General features: G+C 35.2%; 3 protein-coding genes across 5 annotated transcripts in view; 1 reads left to right on the top strand and 2 right to left on the bottom strand.

The window, feature by feature from the left end:
• Positions 1–3,056: 3,056 nt before the first annotated feature.
• Positions 3,057–4,828, bottom strand: sau (Golgi phosphoprotein 3 homolog sauron). The gene is made up of 4 exons (XM_069060161.1): positions 4,540–4,828; positions 4,242–4,488; positions 3,797–3,972; positions 3,057–3,746 (listed from the first exon to the last, which is right to left on the bottom strand). Exons 1-4 carry the CDS (start codon positions 4,726–4,728, stop codon positions 3,498–3,500), a joined length of 861 nt encoding a protein of 286 aa, XP_068916262.1. The 5' UTR covers positions 4,729–4,828; the 3' UTR covers positions 3,057–3,497.
• A 352-nt stretch (positions 4,829–5,180) lies between these two features.
• Pus10 (Pseudouridine synthase 10) lies at positions 5,181–7,178 on the top strand. The gene is made up of 6 exons (XM_069060152.1): positions 5,181–5,462; positions 5,515–5,779; positions 5,832–5,968; positions 6,019–6,341; positions 6,398–6,816; positions 6,865–7,178. The coding sequence occupies exons 1-6, from the start codon at positions 5,244–5,246 to the stop codon at positions 7,056–7,058; spliced, it is 1,557 nt and encodes a 518-aa protein (XP_068916253.1). The 5' UTR covers positions 5,181–5,243; the 3' UTR covers positions 7,059–7,178.
• The window catches only part of MICU3 (Mitochondrial calcium uptake 3), a 52,749-nt gene continuing 38,784 nt past the window's right edge, over positions 7,151–21,115 (bottom strand). The window contains exons 1-9 of one of the 3 annotated variants that reach the window (XM_069060155.1): positions 11,157–11,392; positions 9,358–9,493; positions 9,197–9,307; positions 9,094–9,141; positions 8,960–9,042; positions 8,840–8,884; positions 7,934–8,423; positions 7,725–7,882; positions 7,151–7,668 (exon numbers count right to left, since the gene is read on the bottom strand). In XM_069060155.1, the coding sequence (XP_068916256.1) occupies positions 7,597–7,668; positions 7,725–7,882; positions 7,934–8,423; positions 8,840–8,884; positions 8,960–9,042; positions 9,094–9,141; positions 9,197–9,307; positions 9,358–9,493; positions 11,157–11,357 (1,344 nt within the window). In that variant the 5' untranslated portion in view covers positions 11,358–11,392 and the 3' untranslated portion in view covers positions 7,151–7,596. Of the gene's footprint in view, positions 7,669–7,724; positions 7,883–7,933; positions 8,424–8,839; positions 8,885–8,959; positions 9,043–9,093; positions 9,142–9,196; positions 9,308–9,357; positions 9,494–11,156; positions 11,393–21,115 lie in introns of those variants that run through there. The other 2 variants (XM_069060153.1, XM_069060154.1) reach the window with 2 other exon arrangements.

Here is a 21,115-nt window from a genome sequence, read left to right as displayed (position 1 = left end):
TTTCCCACTAATTACAGCAATTCATTTTGTACTAAAACTTCTGTAAAGTCGTTCCTCACCAGAGTTAACGTTTTATACCAAATCAATTATTGTTCACTAATAGACACACAATGTGTCACACTTTACACGAACTTAATTTTATTGTACACGTTCTCTGGACAAAATCCTTCAAATTTACAATCGTTTTCTTTGTTTACAATTTTAGGTAGGTATATCCCGTAGCTATTTACCTATTTTCTAATTAATTTTTTTTGTGGTATTTTAAACAGCAAGTTAAAAGTAAACATTCCTTACAACAATAGTATAGGATAAACTTTCAATGTTTCTGATTACATCACTGTCTGCTGTACCTACAACGGCAAATAAAAAATTACAAAACTACCTAGATATTGATGTATGTATCATGTTTGACACGATGTAGTGTTTAGTTCTTCAAAAATGCTGATGGATGTAAAATGGTCTAATAAAAGGGACAACAGCCACACAGCAGTTTCGACCGTCCTGAAATAAGATATTTGCAGGAAATAAGCCAGGTCATTGCCTCCAATTTTTTTTAACTTTTTAATTTTAATAAACCTGGGATGTTAAAATCAAAATACGATTACACTCGATTTAGGGCCAACAAGAACAATTACAAAATTCTCCAATTCCAGGAGTCTGCTTGGAAATTTTGAGAAATAGATGAGTAGTAAGCAGTAAATAAATAAACAACTTTCTTAATTAAAGATTCATCGGTTAATTCATGAATTATTAATGGTTTCCATTAGAGAAATCTTGATCCGATCAATAATATACTTAAGTAAAAAAATATGATTTTAGTTAGCACATCACTGGTAGTGAGTTGTTAACATGTGCTTACCTCCACAAATAGAAGTAGAGTCCTTAATCACCGGAACTTATTTACAGGTTTTGACAAAGTCATTCTGGTCCTTTCTCCCGTTAATCCTGATTCTTTTGTTGTCCCAACAACTGCGTTAAATGACCATAAAAAACATTCGATGTCCAGATCTGTGGGTACTTTGTTTCAGCGTCTTCGACCGAGGAGAGTGGGACTGATCAGATTTTTCAAATTCTTCACTTTTAAAACAAACGGCCTAATTTTAGCATCGACAAAATAAGGGCTTATTAAAACGGCGGTTTCTGTCTGTGCAAGATTGTTTATTAGGGCCCTGCCGCCGCCATTCAAACCATCTGTTTGCAATAAGAAATCGAGTTATAATCCTTGTAACACTGTGAATTACTGATGTCGAAGATATTTGAACGAAAAATCTTTAAATTGCCTATTTGTAAAATCCAGTTGTCACTTTATCAGTGACAAGTGGGAAAAATATCGCGGCCGCTTTTAAAAATCAAAATCGTGTCGTCCTGGCTAATTATGTGAGTTTTTTTACATATTTTTTACTGGTACATTTTATGGTGTGAAATATGTAGTTGACGCTACAAATTGACAATCTTAAGTGTACCCACTTTTGAGAGGAATGGATTTAGAACAAAAATTATCATAATTAGACGCAGTTATGTAGGTGGACTACTATTCGATAAGTAGATGCAATTTTTTATGTTTGGAGCGATAGTTGTGGATAATTTGATTATAAATTGGAGAGAATTCGTTTGAAATTAAAATGTTAACAACAAATACTGCATAAAAAACAAACCTTAACACTGTTTTCAATGAACAAAGAGGTGATCAAGTGAAGGTATTGGCCTCAGCTGTGTACCTAATCTCGTTTATTTTTAATTTTAATCTTTTTCCGTGAATGCGAATGAGTGTTTAATAGTATTGACGACCAATAAATTAAATAAGCGATACCGGGAAAACGAAACTAGAATTCTCATTAATAGGTACACAGATCGAAGATATAACAGTAAATCACTCTAATTAGGTTCTTGTAGTTGGTAAAACAGTAATTTCTGGAGTGATCCGATTGTTTCAATTAGCGGGGACAGTGGTTCTTTCATATCTGGGTGTTTTACATCCGAATTAATTGCATTATTGTCTTCATCTCATCTCCCTTAATTATTCTGAACCTGAACCGGAGCAGATCTACAGTTACACCGATGGTATAAAAAAAGAGCGGAAATGCTGACCAGTAATTCCAGTAAAATAGATGTTTCATAATTTATTAAGTCGGAGTGACCTGAGATAAATACAGCTTCCTGTGTAGCTTAATAGAGTAAATAATTTTATGATGCTATTTGTATTTTTGATGAGAGGAAGTGCCCTAAGACCGATCACTGGTCCCAGCATTCTTAAGTTAATTTGCCGTTGTCGTTTCTGAGAATTCGACCTGAGAACAGATTTTAATAGCCGCTTCCGTTCGGTGTGTTCGCCTAATTAACAAGTACAGATATTCGATTATCGATTGTCTTTTGCTATTGATATTTCAGACGAACGTGACAGAACGTGTAATATTGCTGAAATTGAGGATGAAAGCTGTTGGCCACTAATTACTGGTTGGTCGCTGATCAAAAGTCGATAGGTCTTTTTTTTTCGATAGGAGAAACACCTTTAAAGGAGGTGCATAAAAATGTCTCTCTCTATTGGTCAACGACTGCATAAATTGACTGACAACCAATAAAAAACCAAATTGCAAGCGCGCTGTTTAAGTCGAGCGATGGCGAAAAATCTAATGGAAAATAACAGACCTTTCTTCCATTATAGATTGTCTTTATTATTCATGTGACATTTTCCAACAGACGTCTTATTTTGAAGTCAGCCCGGCTGAATTTAAGATCAGTTGTAGGTTACGGAAATTGAAGAATTAATGCTGCGCTGATTTACGAATGCACAAGATATTTTGTCGGCAGACGCAACCATCACTCGGTCGACGGATCATGTGCAGTGAAAAACGCAAAATGCCATTTGTGTAGGAATAAGAGGAATTATCGACTCGTCCGGTTCCATTTCCTCTTTAGCTTGATAGAATAATACTGATGTATAAAAAGAAGGAAACATTTTTTACGATCACTGTGTCAGATTTCTGCGAGCCACTTATTGTTTCCATTCATTAGTAGAGATGTGACGAGGGTGTAAAAACGGAAAGGAAATGCGTGTCTATAAATATTGATATAATTTTATTTTATAAACAAAATGGGAATATTTAATACAAATTATATCTAACTTTTATTAATAATAATATTAATTAATGTAATTATAAAATAATAGTGATAATGATGTATTATCTGACATACATGAACAATACATTTATTTTCAAGTTATATACAAATAAAAGTGGGGTCCTTTATTTGTTGATGTTCAGAGGTTATCTAAACGTCGTAATGTCTAAAGGAATAAGCGCTGAACACCCTGTTTCATTGTGTGAACTTTCGAATCCAAAATCTAAAATCTAATTTCACGAAACAAAATCCATTTTACTGTAGTCGATATACAAAATTTCAATATACAAACTAACATCACATTAATTACAAAACTGATAACTTTGAATTATAACGCAATTTATTTATAATTAAAATTTAGTAGCAAAAACAGTTTATTTTCATTTTGTAAAAGCAGCGAAAACGGCCCACAAAACTTCAGAAGTGTTTGGTTTAATTGATTCTTGTTCAAAGTCTAGATCAAGAAGTTCTCTGACTCTTTTTATTGCTAATTCGTAGTCATCATCATTTAAGGGAGCAAAGGCGTTTTCTAAGACATCACTTGCGTGAGCAAGAAATATTAGTGCTAACATGCGCTTATCCATGCGTTGGGGGTCATTCACCCACTTGGTAAGTACAGCATCCTGGATCTACAAGATAACGTTAGTACCACAACAATAACAAAAACAAAGTGTTTCACCTTCTTTATTAGTCGACTTTTGGTAACATTGTCGGTTAATGGATGGGTGGTCATATCAAAAAGCAGAAAATTTTGTTTCTCTGTGGTGAGAACACCTTTTTCTACCAGGTTTTTTGCCAAACGTTCTCTTACATTTTTCAACTGGTATCGTAACTTCAGGGGATTCCATGTCTCTCCTTAATGTTAAAAACTCTTTAATTTATCATAAATTCGTTAAAAGTTACAAATTATTTTTCAAGACAACAATGAACCAAAACATTTATTTTTTAGATTGTAAATGTGTTGCCTGTGACTAGAAAGGGTAAAAAAAAACTCAAGCCATTAATTCTAAATAATGCAAATATGTTATATAATATTGTATGATGAAACTGTTGAATAACCAACTCTTTAATTGATGGGTGAAATAAATGATTTTGCTGCATTTTGATGTTAAGTGAAAGCCTACCACTTAAATATTCGATCCAACTTTGAACTGTTTCAGGTGGGTCGGTTTCCTTGAGGTGTTTTAAAGCTTCATCTAGGAGAACATCTCCTGCGGGTGTGTCACTTTTGAGGATAAGTTTTCTGGTGAGGAGTGCCTTTCGGCGCATTCCGGCACGCTCCAGCTCCACCCGTCCTCGTAATCCTAACTCGATAAGAATGCACCCTCGTAGACCGCTGGAAATGCAATCGTTCCAAAAAGATGTGTAACCCTTAAAAATCGGTCATTTATCTCAAATCAATTACAAGTCCCGACGGAATACTTCTTTATCTTTTAGTCCTAATAGTAATACTTCTTCCATTAACGTTAGTCTCGTTTCTTTGGAATCGCCTTCGTCTATTTCTTCATCGTGATCTTGTTTTTTCTCGTTATTCGGTGATTCTTTGTTAACACCGTCACCTGCATCACGTATTATGTTTCGTCTTTGCACTAGTCCCTCACTTCGGTTCATTTTAATTAAATATTTAACAATTTATTTATTTTTCTACGATTTGACGTTTACCTAGCTCACATAAATGAAACATGGCAAATGTCAAAACTTGATGGGCTTTGACTGGGGGATAATGACAGAAATCTCGTTCTCAACATTTTTAATCTATTAAATAACATCGAGACCTTCTAGTGCAACTAATTAACGTAGTTTAGAGAAAAATTTACCTTTGTAATGAAATACAATCAGTTATAATTGATTTTTTCGACTTGATTACGTACTGTACTTAACGATATTTAAATAAAATTCACTTGATTCCGTTCATTATTCCTTATTATCTTTAAAATAATATGTTGTAAATATATTTAAATTTTTAGACGTCAGTAAATGGATTAGAGAACCGTTAGATGATCATTTAAAATAATTTTGAAAAAACTCTTTCTACGATAAGCTAATAGAACACCATGACGTCATGACGTCAAACGCAATGTCCGTAACGTAACCTCACTTTAGTGAATCGTCTCTCGACAAGACACATGTTGAGTGTTTTGTGGTCGCAACTGTTAAGTGTAGCCAAAATTGTTGATATTTATCAATGTAATATATCGCGCCAGACTATGGCCGACGAAGACTGCGAGGATAGAATAAAAATATTTGATACTTTGATAAACGCAGGATGTTGCAAACGATGTGCTTTAAGATATGTAGGTGATACACAAACAAATTATGACGAACCTGAAGAGAACATTAAAGAAGTAAAATATAGCATGAAGTGTAGAAAATGTACCAAACAGATTGATTTTTTAGTTATATTGTAAAGATTTAAACAACCATAATGGACATGATGAACAACAAGCTTTTAAAAAGTCCAAATTAAATCCATGTGTTATTTGTTTGGACCTGCTGCAAGATGCAACAATTGAAAGTATGATACTGAGTCCTGAATTAGATAAAGTGCTAGAATATGATTGTGATTCATTTGTGAACTACATAAGTTTCCCTGTATCTGTATTAATACGAGAACACAGCATGGAAATTTTTTTGAAAGAGAAATTCCCTGCTTTTCTAGAAGGTTTGGTAGTTTATTTAATGTAAAATAGTTGAAATGTTTTGCAATATTTTAGATCATCACATTGTTCCTTTAAATAGAGCCTGGTCTTTATCCATTCAAAATAAATTAGCACAGAAACTGAAGAAAAAATTTGACAGGAATGCTAGCTTACAAGTTCAGTTTACTACAAGTTATGAATTGGAGAAGGAGGTGGGTGATTGATGTGTTAATGTTGGTATAAAGTTAATAAATTAATCTAGGAATCTTCAGTGATTTATCATATAGAAGACAAACTTAAAAAATCCAATGGACACAATGATATTCTAAGTAGAAACACTATTGGAGAATCTTTGAAAACAATTGATGCAGCAGTTTTCCAAAAGCATGTTCCTATACCACCCCAGACGCCAGCAAAACCCTTAGTTTTAGACCAAGTGTCTTATAAACATGAACACCTTTTCATAGCAGGGAGATATTGTAAATATTCAAGAAATTTATTTCAAACTCCTTGGATACTTGAAGATACTGTTATCAAGAGTTCTGTACAAGAAATTATATTTCAAGCACTAGACAATATATTTAAGTACATATTGAACACAAAAAAATTGATATTTTAAAAAAATTTATTTCATTTTGTAGCTGTGGTAGTTTAGTATTTTCATCAAGTGGTCGAGAAGACTTTGATGTAAGAACGCTTGGACGAGGACGTCCATTTTTCATAAAAATATGTGATCCAAAAATTACTAAAGTATCTTTTGAGAAATTTCGTTCAATTGAAGAAGCAATAAGACAAACAAATTTGGTTAAAGTGAGAGATTTACAGTTTATTGATAGGAAATATGTAAATAACATTAAAGAAGGAGAACAGTTCAAACAAAAGACATATAGAGCCTTGTGTGTTGTAAAGCAACCAGAAAACCTACAAATCTACATTGATAAAATCAATAATATTTCAAATATAATGTTAGAACAAAAAACGCCTATTCGAGTTTACCACAGGAGGTCATCAGATGTTAGAAAAAGGGAAATCTACAAAATAAAAGCGCGACCAGTCACAGGTGAGTGTATTTTTTGTGATGAATCATTTACAAAAAATAATTTTAAAGGGAAAAACAATTTGTTTGAACTGGACGTGGTCACACAAGCTGGCACCTATGTGAAAGAATTTGTTCACGGTGACCTTGGAAGAACGAAACCATCATTAAGTGATATAATTGGAGGAGACGTTGACATTCTAGCCTTAGATGTGTTGGATATTCACTTAGATTTTCCACCATCACTCGAATCTTCAAAATATTGATAATACGATATACCTAATTTTTATACATTATGGACAGTATACTCTGTTCAATTTTATTCTTTGATATACACGTGCCTCAGTATAAAAATAAATTTCACAGAATAGCTTTATATTTAATAACTGTTTGGATAACCATACAAAAACAATCATATGTAATACATTTTTATCAAGTCAAAGAAATACTGGTCATAATAATGACTAGATGCTATAACAGTCCAATAAAATAATACAAAATGTGGTAACAAATGGGATACATGTCACATCATAAAAAAATGGAACGCAAGTTTTGCGTTTTTGTACTTACTTTATACGTACGTAACTAATTATGGCACTGTAAGTACCGACGAGACTAATCGTTAGGATTTGAATGTGTTAGTCATATGTTTTAGAAAGGACTAAATTTGACTAGATGTAGGATAAATTGCGAATTTAAAAAGCTTGTTTTGGTTTAAAACTGCAACTTTAACTCTCCCATAATGCAACGCGTTTGGAAAACATTGTTCACTTCATGTACAAATCGGGTAACTTCCCCAAACAATTATGTCGGATTTTTCATTTCTTGTTTGATGCACGTTTTAAACGCTTCCCATCCTTCGTTCTTTGCGTAGGACTGCAACAACAAATTGAAATCGTCGGTATTACCACTTGACACTCAATCGAGCTTACTTTAAATCCTCTGTGAAGGCGATCCTTCATGATAGCAATAAATTCGCGATAACTCAGCAGTCCGTCTCCGTCGACGTCAAATATCGAAAAAACCGTGTGGACTAGATGAGGACTGAGACTAGTTCCGGTGCATATTTTCACAGCTCTGTGAAACTCATCTAAAACGATTTCGCTCATTATTTGTTGTTTGAAAAATAAAATCAGCGGACCTTTGGAAATGGGATGATCAGCCAGGGTGTACATTCGCATCGCGATCGTGAAATCCTCCAGATTGTTGAGAAACTGACAGAAAACGTTGAACTCTTCGAAAGTAATCCCTTTGGTTTCTTTGATCCTGTCGAGCAACCGATCCAAATACATGTCGTACTCGTCAGTGTCCAAGTATGTGTATCTGAGCATAATTTTGGCAAAATCCACTTCAGAAATCGTCGGTAGCCCTTTGGAAAACTCGTTGAACTCGAGTTCCAACACTTCGGTTTGCAGGTGGAGCATGAATTGTTTGAAGTTTTCGAAATTTAAATCGTGATTTCCTTTGGGTCCAAAGAAATGTATGATCAGAGTTGTGTCGACGACGTGTTTTCTTTGGAGACCTTGTTCGTCGTCAACGTAATGCTCCTGTATTGGGAGAATTATCTTTTCGTTCTCTTCACTAGTTATTCCTCTTTTGCCTTTCCAAGCATGGCTGAATATTTTCTCCATCTTGTAATAAAAATGGTCAGGAAAACAAACAACACAAGTTTAGTGAATTATGCCAAATTTGAAGAAAACTATGCACTCAGACGAGTATATACACAAGAGACGTACAGAACGTGGTCAACAAATGTTAATTTTACTTCTCAAGTTAAAAAGCGTTGTAGCTATTAGATCACACACGAGCGAATGACGTCATCACGGTCCTAAGAAAAACAAAAGTCGTTTAAAGGCCACACTGGAAAATTGCTATACAATTATAGGAATTCGTTAGTTTTTGGAGTTACACATAGAGAGATGGATTAAGCTACGACATGACTCTTGTTTTTCACAGAGATCCGTATTTTTCTTCGCCGAGTAGTAAAATATTCACAGTTATTTACGTTATACAAAGCTTTGAAGCTTTTAAGCAACTTGTGACTTACAGGTATCGTATCTTCTCTTTTTTTGCCTGCCAATAGTTTACGAATCTGTCACAATAATTGAATCATATTTCTCAAATACAAAACGGCTTGAAAAGAAAATTGCGATTAACGTTGACTTACCACAAGAAATTCGTTTTTATCAACTCTTTCATTACCATCTGTGTCAAACATATTGAAAGCTATGCGGAAGCCGGACTGGGGCTCTAAAACAGAGTAGTTAATCAAATTTGTCATAAATTTCGATTTACGCATACTTGTCAGAATTGATAGAAGGAAGAGGTATTCAGTGTAAGAAATTATACCTAAAAAAGTTAGTGTCAAATTTTCGCTGGGCATTTCTGGGCGATGGGTTTGTACCTTTGTCCCGCAAGCTGCGGAAAAGTCTTGCCGAGCCTTGACTGAGAGGTGGCGTCGAATCTTTCATCTTGTCTATTTCTTTGGACGTCAACACTTTTCTTTTGAGGCGAGCTGTAAGGGCCAAGTTTAGGGTGAATTGTGATCAGAAAGGGGAGACTCACGCCTCGGTTCTGCTTCTACGACCGATTCCAAAAAGTCTTGGGGGGTCATGTAGAGTTGTCCGTCGTATTCTACCGATGCGAATCTTATGAAGCGCTTCTCTCTGGAGGTGAGTTTGACCACCTTCGTTTCTTCCTCCTGAGGCCATGAAGCATTTTAATAGGAGGCGAAAGAATTGTGATACGAATGGAATTATGTAAAATAGGTGGCGGATGGTACAAACGAGGCTCGTAAAGTACGCTAATCAGGAGAAAATGAAGGATAGGAACCTGATTAGATGGAGTAAAATGGTAAGAGCGCGACGATGTGGGTGAACGGTCAGATTCATCTAATCGGGCGCTAGTTTATGAGCTCTAACGAGCCAGAGGGCGATGGTAAAAGAACAGTCAACTACCCCAGCTACGAACTTGACCACACAAGTGGCCAATAATATATGGTTATTTATTAACTCGCTATCAGCAATGACATCGTGGTCCTACTTTACTATGACATTATCATCAGCGCGCTTCGATTAAGCGTTCGCGAGGCACTTCTGTGATTGATTAAGGGCGGACATTTATTCGGTCCACGATATCAGTTTACCCAAAGCAAAATGAGTGGAATACATTAAAGACCGAGAGACACCGCTTTGTGTGTTAGAACCAAAATAAAACAGCTCCAAAGACGATTAATTAATGTTGGACAAAACGCTTGATTTTTATCAAAGAGACGGCCCCCTTAACACGACATCCTCTTATAAATAACTTCATCACAGAACAATATAATTTACATATTTTATAAGTTTATGATGTGCGTTTTTATGGTCAATTTAACCATCGAGGAATTGTTGTATGTGGCAGCCACCGAAGAATGTGCCTCAGATGCCGGCCAAGATAAGAAGCTTAGTCTAAAGTTCCATCACAAGGTGTAAAGTTTATCATATTCGAATGACAATTGGAATGTTCTAGGGTGAAGGGCGAGTACTTGCACAGCTGTTCCGCACACATGGCCCTTTGCGCCCTATTTTTCGTAATTCGCACGCCGAAACTGTAACAGCTGAACAATTTTTCTCGAGAGACCATTACAGTTGACTAATTGGTTCAATTTAGACAAGGAATCTGCTACACCATACGTGTTGCTCGCAATTGTACTCTTATTTCTGATCAATACGATAAAGAAAAGAGAAGGACTTTTACACAATTACTACCTCGAAAGGCTCACAAATCTTCATCGGAAAGTTTTGGAAAAAGATAAAGGTTGAGATGCAATAAATTCAAGTTGAACAGGTGAGGACGTTGATCAATATGGAAAAACATTATCTTATTTCATTTACCTTCCGAAAGGGATATTAACAGAGACCATTTAAATAAGTGAGGATTATAGTGACAACTACCAAACCATTTATCACCGCAGTGGGTAATTTATTGCCACCAAACTAATTTCAAGAGGTAAAAACTTCTTCCTTGTCCAAATAAAAGAGTGAGACAGTATGGGCCGATAATTATTTGAATATCGTCGAGCTTATTAACATTTATAATTCCGGGATGATAATGCGACTGGATGATAAAACACAGTACAGCACAGTAGTGTGCATCCAAAATTCGTCATTTTTCCGGTATCACGTTGCAACGAAATTGCCGGCAAAATTTTCACTCGTGCTGACTTAATTTAAAAAAAAAAAAAACAAAAAATACGTCTCCCGATTTCAAAAATGGCGGGAACACGTTGGAGATATTTGATACGTAAATGGATTCACGTGGGGAATTGGACATTAACAAGGCTTGCGAATTAAATAACTTTATTTGCGCTGAGGATAACTTACTTTTATCTGCGAGGCATACACACTTTGTGATTGTCGGCACTTGTAGGCTGTGTATAAGGCGACGGTTCCACCAACAACACATATAACAGAGGCCGGGTAATTCGTTCTCTTTGATTTAGCGCTAACATTATGAAATAACTTGTTAAAACCCGTATTTTTTCTGTTCAACGTGCCCCGCACGATCTTGCAAATATTAGCCATTTTTCTTGGACTATCATCTGATTCGGTTCGAAGTTTACTTGTCACTTGAGGCGTACTTTCGCTACTGGCCAGTAGATAGTGCTAGAAATACTGTCACATCCAATTTGAAAATTAGCACGAAAAATGATGTTACAATATTTAAATGGCTCGATTTTTCCTCGTTATAATAGTAAATAAATTTACTGCCGGAAATGCTTGTTAATTACGGCACATGTTACTAATTTGAACGAAATTTATGCGTGATAGGAAAGGTTCTTATTAAATCTTTTGTAGGGGAAACGAGCCGATGATGGTTGGGATTGTTCGAAGGCGGAGATAAAATTAATCAACGTTGGCTTTGCCGCATTAAGTAACAAAAATAATAATATAATGGTGCCATATTTATCCAAGCGTTGTTATTCAAAGTGATTCAAAATTGAAAACACTGTCAAAGTGTGCACCAATTAAATGCGTATACAGGGTGGTAATTCGACAAACCCCCCCCTCCCTCCCTCGTTCTATCTCTCTTTATTTGTGAGAGGAAACTTTCAAAATTTAACACAAATAATTTCATCAATGTTTCAGTTTTTGACATTAAATATATCTATTACGCATACCTATTTAAATTACGAAATTTTGTTAACTACTAAATTGTCCTATTTTTCACTTTCTTCTGAAATGGAAACCGAATGGCCCACACCGACCATTAAGTAGAGTGTTTTTAGAGATTCAAATTATGCAGACGATTTTGATTGATTAAATCTGTTCTGAAAACAGATTTTTAAAATATTCTAATGAGCATTTTACCGGTTGCGAGTAACAACGTTGTACATCTCCTGTTATTTTGGCAAGGTCACTAAAGGCGTGTTTTTGATGGGTTTATGTTGTTAATCTACTTAAAGATTTGGATAAGGAAACCTGATTGACCTTTGAGTTCATCAATATTACTTTGCAATCGGGCAGATCCATAAAATTTTGAGTAAATTTTGACAAATGTGTCGACTTTTAGTATGTCACGTACTCTATAATTTAGATTCAAAGATTATGACAAATTTTGATAGTTTTTTTAATATCTACGTCAGAACTCGTTCGAATTTATGAGAAGGCTACGTGAGTGTGATCATGTTCAAGTCCAGTTCGATCGAACGTAAATTCGCGCATTACTTGTCTTCACGGAATTAATTGGTTCAAATGAACTTTCCTTTTATCAATATGACGACCGAGCGTCGATAACGTTCCAGAATGCACTTTAGTGCATTCCTTAATTGATTTTATTAATTTTAACTTCAACGAATTTTGAATTTTTTTATTCGCACTTGTTCAACTTTCTCTTCTCGATTTACAAAATGTTAAATAACACCGATGCCCCCACAGTTTTCTTTAACTTGTGCCCCAATTTATTTTTCATGTGCTTCCTCTTTCGTATTTTTAAATTAGAGGCTTCCTTAAAAGGCAAACTCTTCAGAAATTTTGAGTTGCTGCCGTAATCACGTGATCGTGACGTGCCTACAAAAATGATTTTAAATTTTGATTAAAACACTTTTGTCGAAAACCGAAAAATTAACAAATTCTCCCGGTCAGTACTTTAGATCTCGAAGTAGGTACTGGATCTGTCCTAGATGATTTAAAATCGTGTAGCGTCCGTTTTAGGTCGTTATTTCAGCCAAGATTCAGATAACTTCTAGCAAGTTGTTTAGAAGTCTGAACAATATTATGTCGCTGATAGATTTTATGTTTGATATAGTTGAGATGTACTGTGTACTCACATATCCTTTCGTAACAAGGATGGAAATTTTACACCTACTGATGTCCGATGAAGGTTACTAATCGAAGCGTGAGGAGGCATCATCGACCAGCGTCTGGTCGCAGTCTGCTTGCCACAAATGCCTTCCAGGCAATTTGCTCGATTTCACAGGAAAGTTCCTTAAGTAACGACATTGCGCAATTATTCTGTGTCACTCCTGAATTTTCTTCGACTCGTAAAAATGAAATTTTTCTAGAAAATTCTATAGTCCAAGTCTTGTTTATTATAACTGTTACAAATAAAATAACTACGACTGCCAGCATAATTTCATTTTATTGCCTCGAATGTAAGTTCTGCCATTTTATTGTACTTTATATTTGCAAGTGGTCTTAACTCAAGATGGTACCAGCAAGTGTTCACCTAGAGATCTTATTGCACACAAAGATTTGGTCGATAGTATCCGATACGCCAACATAAAGCACTTATTCATAATTTACACCAAGCGCATTAGTATTTCGTTTTCGACTGAATTATCGTCCCAAAAAGATACACAAATGAAGAAATAGAAGCGAGTATATTTATAGGTACCGACGCGATAGTACCGTCCCATAAAATCCTCCCTTAATATCTAGATACCACAATATGATATAAATCCGAGAATAAATCGTTCTTTGTTAGATTACATTGTGAGGTTTTTTTGACACGCTCAAAACATCTATTGTTTCATGTTGTATTATTTCTTTTTGTTCGTCGTCGCTTCAGTATTTATATCGGTAAGACAATAGTACCGACAAATTTTAGATTACGTACACTTGTTCCTGTCAAATTGTCGGCCGTTACTCAGTTGCAATAGATAGAACAACGTGTTTAGTTCAGTATGTAGAACAACTTTTTTGTATTGCTTCTCGACTATCGACAGAAACTCAATACATTTCAGTTAGATCTTGAATCGGCAGTGGCGGTCGTTTCAATTACAAACCCATAATTTCAAGATTCAATAATAGAGACCAAACAACCAAGGAATTTATGACAGTCTCGCCGTTTGCAATTTTTTGTTACAAACTTTATCGCCTGAAACACTCGAAGCTTTGTTGAAGTGAAGTTTTTCAATTTAACTACCTATAATTACACATTAGGTGCGAATGCGAAAGGTCGCGTTCGTCGATTCTCCTTGCATCGAAGAATGCAGAAATAGTGATCGAATATTGGTGGTTCGGGAGTCGGCTTTTGACGCGCCCTCGAAGTGGAGCACCTCCCTTAAATTCTATGTAAATAGCATTTTTTCTCAGGTTTATCAGTTGATTGCTGTCATTCGTCCGTCTCGTTTTTCACCGATTCGTCCAGATAGAATTGTAGAGGTAAACCACCCCCGGTTAATTTAATTTGGTTCGGGGTTATCTCCGGTATTTAACAGCCCATTTGAACTTATCTCTGATGGAAAAGCGTCACCATTCAAGGCTGTTCTAATGTGCAATTTAGGGAGTCCAGATAAGAAATCCGAGCCGAACATACGTTGTGTCTTCGAGTCGGAACGAGTTTCAAATTAACATAAATATTACCAGGTTAAATGGTAAACATTGAATTGTTAGACGAGTTGTAGTGCTTCGGAACAATAAATACTTCAGATAGTTACACCGTCCCGGGACGTGATATTGCACTCAAACTGCTTGCAACAAGATAAATTATTTTATTCGGTCAACAGGACTCTTCAAATGGCGAACAACTATATCAGTATGACACAAATACAGCAAATGAATGGATCGAAGTCGCGCACAATCCTGTATTTCAGGTTGCAAGCTAGTTTGTCTTCGATGTGGTTAATTGGGGATTAATGCTGCCAATATAAAGGGAATGTGTTAAAATTTGCATTGGAACTAGTCGTTGTTGTACATCATCCAATTACGATAAGATTTGTAGCACCACACCATTCAAATTTAATATTATTATAATAATTGGCAGACACCTGAACAAGTAATTGCTTTAATAAGATTCATTATTTGTAGGTTTGTGAATCTCGAAATTGCTGTTTAATGCAGATTTCATTTTGCACCAACGCATCTATTACATCGACTATAAATTCAACCGTAACTGTCGCAAACCCTTCATACAAAGTGTTAAGACCAATCATTTTCTGCTAGATACAATCTTCGCTAACGGCATTACAATCAATTTAAAGATCACAATCTACGAGGGTAATCGAGTCGCTGTACAATTTTTATGAAAAAATTAATATTATCTTGTTTTTAAAGAAATATTGTGCTTGGCGAAAATCATTGTCTCTCTCTTTTGAAACAACAATGAAAATAAATTTCAAATGAACCAACAAATACATAAAATTATTTTGTAGCAAGTAGGACAAGACCCCAGAAGCATTTAACCTGTTTGTTAAAAAACATTAATAAATAGATTGATTCAACAGTGAAAAACTGTAGTTTTATTTTGAAAAAACTACAAACTAGTTTGGCTCAAGTTGTGTTTTATTTGTCACATGTTGCAGCTCTAGTGGGACATATTAATCATCGATCTTTGATTTTATCTATTTATGCGATGTCTTCGGACATTTCGTTTCGTCAAACCGTGCCGCATTAGCATGCATTCGAACTTTGATTAAATTGTTTATCCAAGTAGGTGAAAGTGTTAAGCCATTGTTCATCGTAAATTTAATTCTTTACACATCGCCGGCCATAAATGTCACTTCTTTAAAATTTTTGCAGGTTGTTCGGCGCGTATTTATAAACACATCTACGAGATATATGCTCCACTACATCATGTGATCTGGATGCAGGATGCAGTGCAAATTAGCAGTGTTAGTCACATTGGCAAATTATTTTCTACGTGCAAAACACCACAATAGCCTGGGGAAAGATCGACTGATATAGTTTTCGAAGAAGGTGCCTATATTTATCGTTTCTCGTTTCCGATTAATCGTTAATAATGAATTTATTCTAGTAGATTCCTGCAGTGGTTATATTGTTATTTGTTCGGCGTCTGTTTGTGGATAAAACCTCGCACCACCCATAATTCAACGGTCAGAATTACGCGATTTCAATGACACCGGCCAAATATCTTGATCTTATCAATCACATTGCTTTTAAGAATGAACAAATACTATTTTTGATGTGTATTTTGTGACCTGGGTTCGAAATGAATACGTCTGATACCGTCGAGGGTTCTCGGTCTGATACTTGTAGACCATAGATTTAGGTCTAACTGGCAGTTAGAGGGTGTTGACCTAGGAAAACACCTACAATTACATACATGTGGCCTTGTTGTGCAATTTAAATTTTGGATCATTCCCCTCTGGATTACATGTAATACGATATGTGCACGAGTGTCACTCAGGACCGGCTGCAACAAAATTTTTGCTGTCTTTACACAAAACTTGAAAACGTACGCGATCTTGTGATAAGTCTCGAAAGCTCTGATAACGTCCAAATACAACTAACTGTCGTTTTCGACCGTATCAATAGTCTGACATAAGTTGTCAAAAGCTGTGCTGTGATGTTTGTTGGTAGAAAGTGAATTTAAAATTTATTTTAAGATTTAGGAAGGAATTGAATTTATTAAATTGTCTGCGCGAAGGAAGCCTCTGTGCACTATGAGATTCCTATCTAATTGTCTGAAAACAGTTAGAAGCAGATCGACGTGCAAGATAACCGTGAATAAGGGTACCTTTCTTTAGCAGCGAGCTTGAAAGCTGAAAAGAAGCTTAAGGCATTTAAGTTGTTTATAGGCGCCGGTGAGTGTGAAATGTTTGACAAAACTGTGTAATATCTTTTTAATTGACTTACCAATATAAAACTGACAAATAAAATTTAACATTTTTAGGTCGTTGTAGAAAATTTAATGTGTAGTAAAAGCGCTACCGTATTTTAAAAGATATAAAAATTAGATTAAATTGTAATAAGGGACTTTAAATTGATTTGTAGCATTCTACTAGGTAAGAGTAAACAATGATGTGATGTATGTGATGTACATAACACAAATTCGTGTAAGAGTTGTACGGTCCTCAAATTAAAAATGTTTTTATTTAAAAACAATCTCAAGTACAAACAACATTAGTGTACTGTGGTTCTGTACGTTGTACGACTTAGACATTAATGTAATATGTAGCCCACTCAATTGTGTTCTTCTTGGTAGAGCAGCTCGTCAGGAAAGATCGTCCAAACATTCAAAATATTGACAAAAATAATTGAAAATTACGACAAACAATGTAAAAATTAAAACAATTTAGTAAAAAATAGAAAATTTAGTAATTATTTGATATGCATAAACATAAAATTTAATTTTTTGCTCAATTTAAACTTAACCACAAAAATGTGTCAACTGAATTTGCTAATTGAGCGTGTTACAGAATTAGAACTTCAACCTTAACTATAATTTGAGTTGGCAGCTTTTAATCTTGAGAGTATTTGCAGATGTTGATAATTAAGTGAAGTGGTTGAGAAGAGCAATTGTACAGTACAAAAACCCAATTCGTACAACTAGCACTGCATAATTTTTACCGAATACGTAGTGAAGTTATTCAAGTAATTTGCATTATCTAGACTTAAAATAATATTTGTGCATTTGCGTTCTTTTGAGTTTTTTCGTCGTTTCCTAGTCGCGATAAAAATAATTTACTGGTGCGGAAATACCGATTTCAAAAAATTTGTAGAATTTTTGAGAATGTTTTGTGGTTTTGTCGGGCGTGTTCTCGATCGAGCGTCTGTTTATCTTTCGGTTGTTCTTTCTGAGATAAATTATTACATTATGAATTGGTTATTAAATTTATGTTGAATAAGTCACTTCTGAAACTTACCTTCCGATCGCGGCAGGAGACCAGTTTTTGACTAATAGAGAAATAATATTTTACCCTGCGGTGAGGTAAGATGTTACCGTCTTGTAGACTTGTCGTAAGTGGTTGCTTTTATCTTCACCATATCATTTATTTGTGATGCTTTTATTATTCAATATCCTGCTGATTTTATATTCATATGGAAATTTATTAGCATAAATCTATCCACCGGGGAGATATTTTAAATATTTTATTAGGGGTTTAAAAGAGGCAGGTCGATTTGACAAAATAAACTGATAATAATATGAATTAACACCTTGGTCCGATTAACTCGCCTAATACAGGCAAATGATGTGCGTATTTATTGTCTTAAGCCTCTAAATCTAAATATCTAAGGCCGTTCCCTGTATCCAACAAAGAACTTTTAGTAGGAGAGTTATTCATTTACTAAATTTATTTGTGGAATATAATGTCACTGTTGAAACAGCTGTGAAAGTTATTTCAGCTTATTTATATAGGTGAAATATGCGTATCGGTAGAGAGAACCAATCATCAGATAGGAAATAACAAATTAAGTAATTTTGCTGGTGACATATGGAATCAATCAGATTCCTTTGAGGAGAGATGAGCGTGTTGATAGAAAAAATAGCCTTGTTTATTGAAGATTCGAACCAACCCTTTTTTCTCATTAATAATCACAGCATAAAATCTTTTTAATAGCCATTCGGGATTTAACAATCGGTCATAAAGAAACTTTTCCCGATGAATACATATGACACTGCCGAAAAGTATTTATTTGCCTCGCATGAAATCTTGTTTACCATATTTGCGCATAAATTATTTTTATAATTCTACTATTTATTTGTTTATGAGCGTTGAAAGTGTTATGCAAGAAAGAAGCTATTTTGAATGCGTACCTGAAACTAAATTTGTCCCTCAGTATGTTGGAAGTATTTCATGAAATTATTTTAAATAAAATTCTGACGTGTTGGTGAACAACAGAGGTCGTACAATCGTGCAATACTGGCTTTTATTTTGCTCGATATTTTTATAACTTTTATAAATCTCAAACCTCATTATTTCACCAAACAATTCCACTTACCTTCTTTTTTTCTGAATTAATCATTTTTTAAGTTTTCTAAGTACATACATTTTTTAACAAATTAATGGCTTCAGTGTAATTCTCAAAAACTTCTTTCAGTTCTTTCTTTCTTTCCATGTGAGGCAAGAACTTATTTTTTTTCACTTCTCACACCTTTAACTTACCTTCCCTACGAAAGTTGTTCAGTTGTCTTTTTTTCTAAATCGGATTTTGACATAATTAGGCACTAAATTTGTGTTTTTTATTGTTTTATTGTAGGTTCTACAATTTACAGTACATTAACTACAAGCATTAAATAATACTGATTTTAAATAAACTTGTTAAGTGTATTTACTTTAATTAAAAAATTATACATTGAGATGGTCATGTTATTAATTTTACGTTTGTGTCACTTTTGTTTGATTTGTGTTAAAATTTTAACAAAAGTGGCACATATACAGACAGAAGCGCAAGAACTGTGTCTGATTAATAACAACAAAATCGAATTTTGATGAGTCAAATCGTTCGTGCGCTTATAAAGTCTATTACAGTTTTTGTTATTGAACAGTTTTACTATTGAGTGTATATTTTTCAATTAATGTGATTTTCGACTAGACTTGCGGTTGCTGTTGCGATATGACTATTTCTATGAAGACATCACTGGTGTAGAAAGGATAATAATAAGTGAGTATTAATTGAAAATAATACACTGCGATAAGTTACACTGATAAACAGAGTTTGAACTTTGAACATCCAGTTTCCGTATTTTTCTGTCAGAGAGTCAAAATTCTTTGTGACATTTAAAACTGTTGTTTTTTGGAAGCGGTACTGCTGATAGAGAAATCAAGGAAACTACTTCCGGATGTTGAGGTCGTAACGACAAGTGTACGGTGTTGTTGATCAGTGTTTTGGATTTGGTTAAGACAAAACTAAGTGATGAGAATGGTGTATGGTGTTATTATGACGAAAAAGCACATGCTTTTTATTCGAATTATTATTATTAATAAAAATGCGCTATACAGTCACACTAAATCTACAAATATCACGAATAAATGAGAGGTTCGCTACGAAAATGAGACTTACGTAAAAAAAACTCGGAAGTAGATAGCGAGGTATATTTTACTTATTTATATAATTATGTACAATGTTTAAGATACAATAAATATTACAAATAAATAAAGGAAAAGGGAAAGAGGCGCTAGAGGACGCCGGAGCGAGTCAGTCGGGTTGGGCGGATGTGGGGGCGCCCGGGATGGACATGGAAATGGACATGGACACATCCGGAATAGCCGTGGAGTCCTCCCAGTCCCAGTGGGTCGTGGACTCCAACCCATAGTCTTCGTCGTGGGTGACGTCGTCCGCCGCAGTCGTTGCGACTTCTGTGCTGGTGATCACCTGGTGTCTTTTTTTACCACCTTTTTTACCGTTCTTCTTCTTTTTGGGGCTCGACAATTTATCACTAGTGTTAGTCTTTTGTTTCTTTTTGTTAACAGTCACATCTCTTTGGCACTCGTCACTGTCTTCATTCTCACACTTCTTCACTAACCTGTTCGGTTGGAGTTTTCGATGATTCGATGTATTATGTCTTTTGTGGCACAGTTCGGTGTCGTTTTCGGCATCTGGAGGGCATTTTCGCTTTTTCTTCTTCCGCTTTTTCCTCTTGCGGCAACGCGGAGGGTCGGTGGGGCGGTCAGAAGAGGAAGCCGACAAACGCCCGCTCGATTCTAGGGTTATCGAGGAGCACATGTGGGCGTGATGTCGTACTGGATGGAGCTCTTCTGCTCGTTCCGGTACCACCGTTCGTGTCAACACTCTGGTGTACGAGGAAAGTCTTCCCAGTTGCTGGTGCGCTCGCAATTGGACTTTTCGCGGCTGTCCTCGACGATTTAGAGCCAGGTACAAGGTTCTCCTTTCGTTGGAGTACTTGGTAGAAGAGTACGTGTTGTAATGGTGTTGCTCGATGGTTTCGTTGAATATGCATTCATCTCCGAATTCTCTCTGAAACAAAAACGCAAATCAAAATAAACGACGTCTTTAACGACCACACCGATTGACTTGTTTCTACTTTTTCTTTTATCTTAAAAATTCCTCCTAATGAAGAAATTTTACTGAATCAGAAGTTTTCAAAAACGCTAATTTACTTTCTTCTCAATAAAAGTGATTGACTAAAAATATCT

This window comes from Tenebrio molitor, chromosome X, assembly GCF_963966145.1.
Source record: "Tenebrio molitor chromosome X, icTenMoli1.1, whole genome shotgun sequence".
Taxonomy (NCBI): domain Eukaryota; kingdom Metazoa; phylum Arthropoda; class Insecta; order Coleoptera; family Tenebrionidae; genus Tenebrio; species Tenebrio molitor.
The sequence above is the reverse complement of the archived record's forward strand: the minus strand, read 5'-3'. Positions and strand labels throughout refer to the sequence as shown.

What these genes read in the sequence shown, in the direction of transcription:
- sau (XM_069060161.1), bottom strand. Translation starts at nt 4,728, where the DNA reads ATGAACCGAAGTGAGGGACTAGTGCAAAGACGAAACATAATACGTGAT. An exon ending in TTGGATCGAATATTTAAGTG is followed by an intron (nt 3,973 to 4,241) that starts GTAGGCTTTCAC and finishes TTTAACATTAAG; the next exon opens with GAGAGACATGGAATCCCCTG. An exon ending in AAAGTCGACTAATAAAGAAG is followed by an intron (nt 3,747 to 3,796) that starts GTGAAACACTTT and finishes GTTATCTTGTAG; the next exon opens with ATCCAGGATGCTGTACTTAC.
- Pus10 (XM_069060152.1), top strand. Translation starts at nt 5,244, where the DNA reads ATGTTGAGTGTTTTGTGGTCGCAACTGTTAAGTGTAGCCAAAATTGTT. An exon ending in CTGAAGAGAACATTAAAGAA is followed by an intron (nt 5,463 to 5,514) that starts GTAAAATATAGC and finishes TTGATTTTTTAG; the next exon opens with TTATATTGTAAAGATTTAAA. An exon ending in AAAAGCGCGACCAGTCACAG is followed by an intron (nt 6,817 to 6,864) that starts GTGAGTGTATTT and finishes ATAATTTTAAAG; the next exon opens with GGAAAAACAATTTGTTTGAA.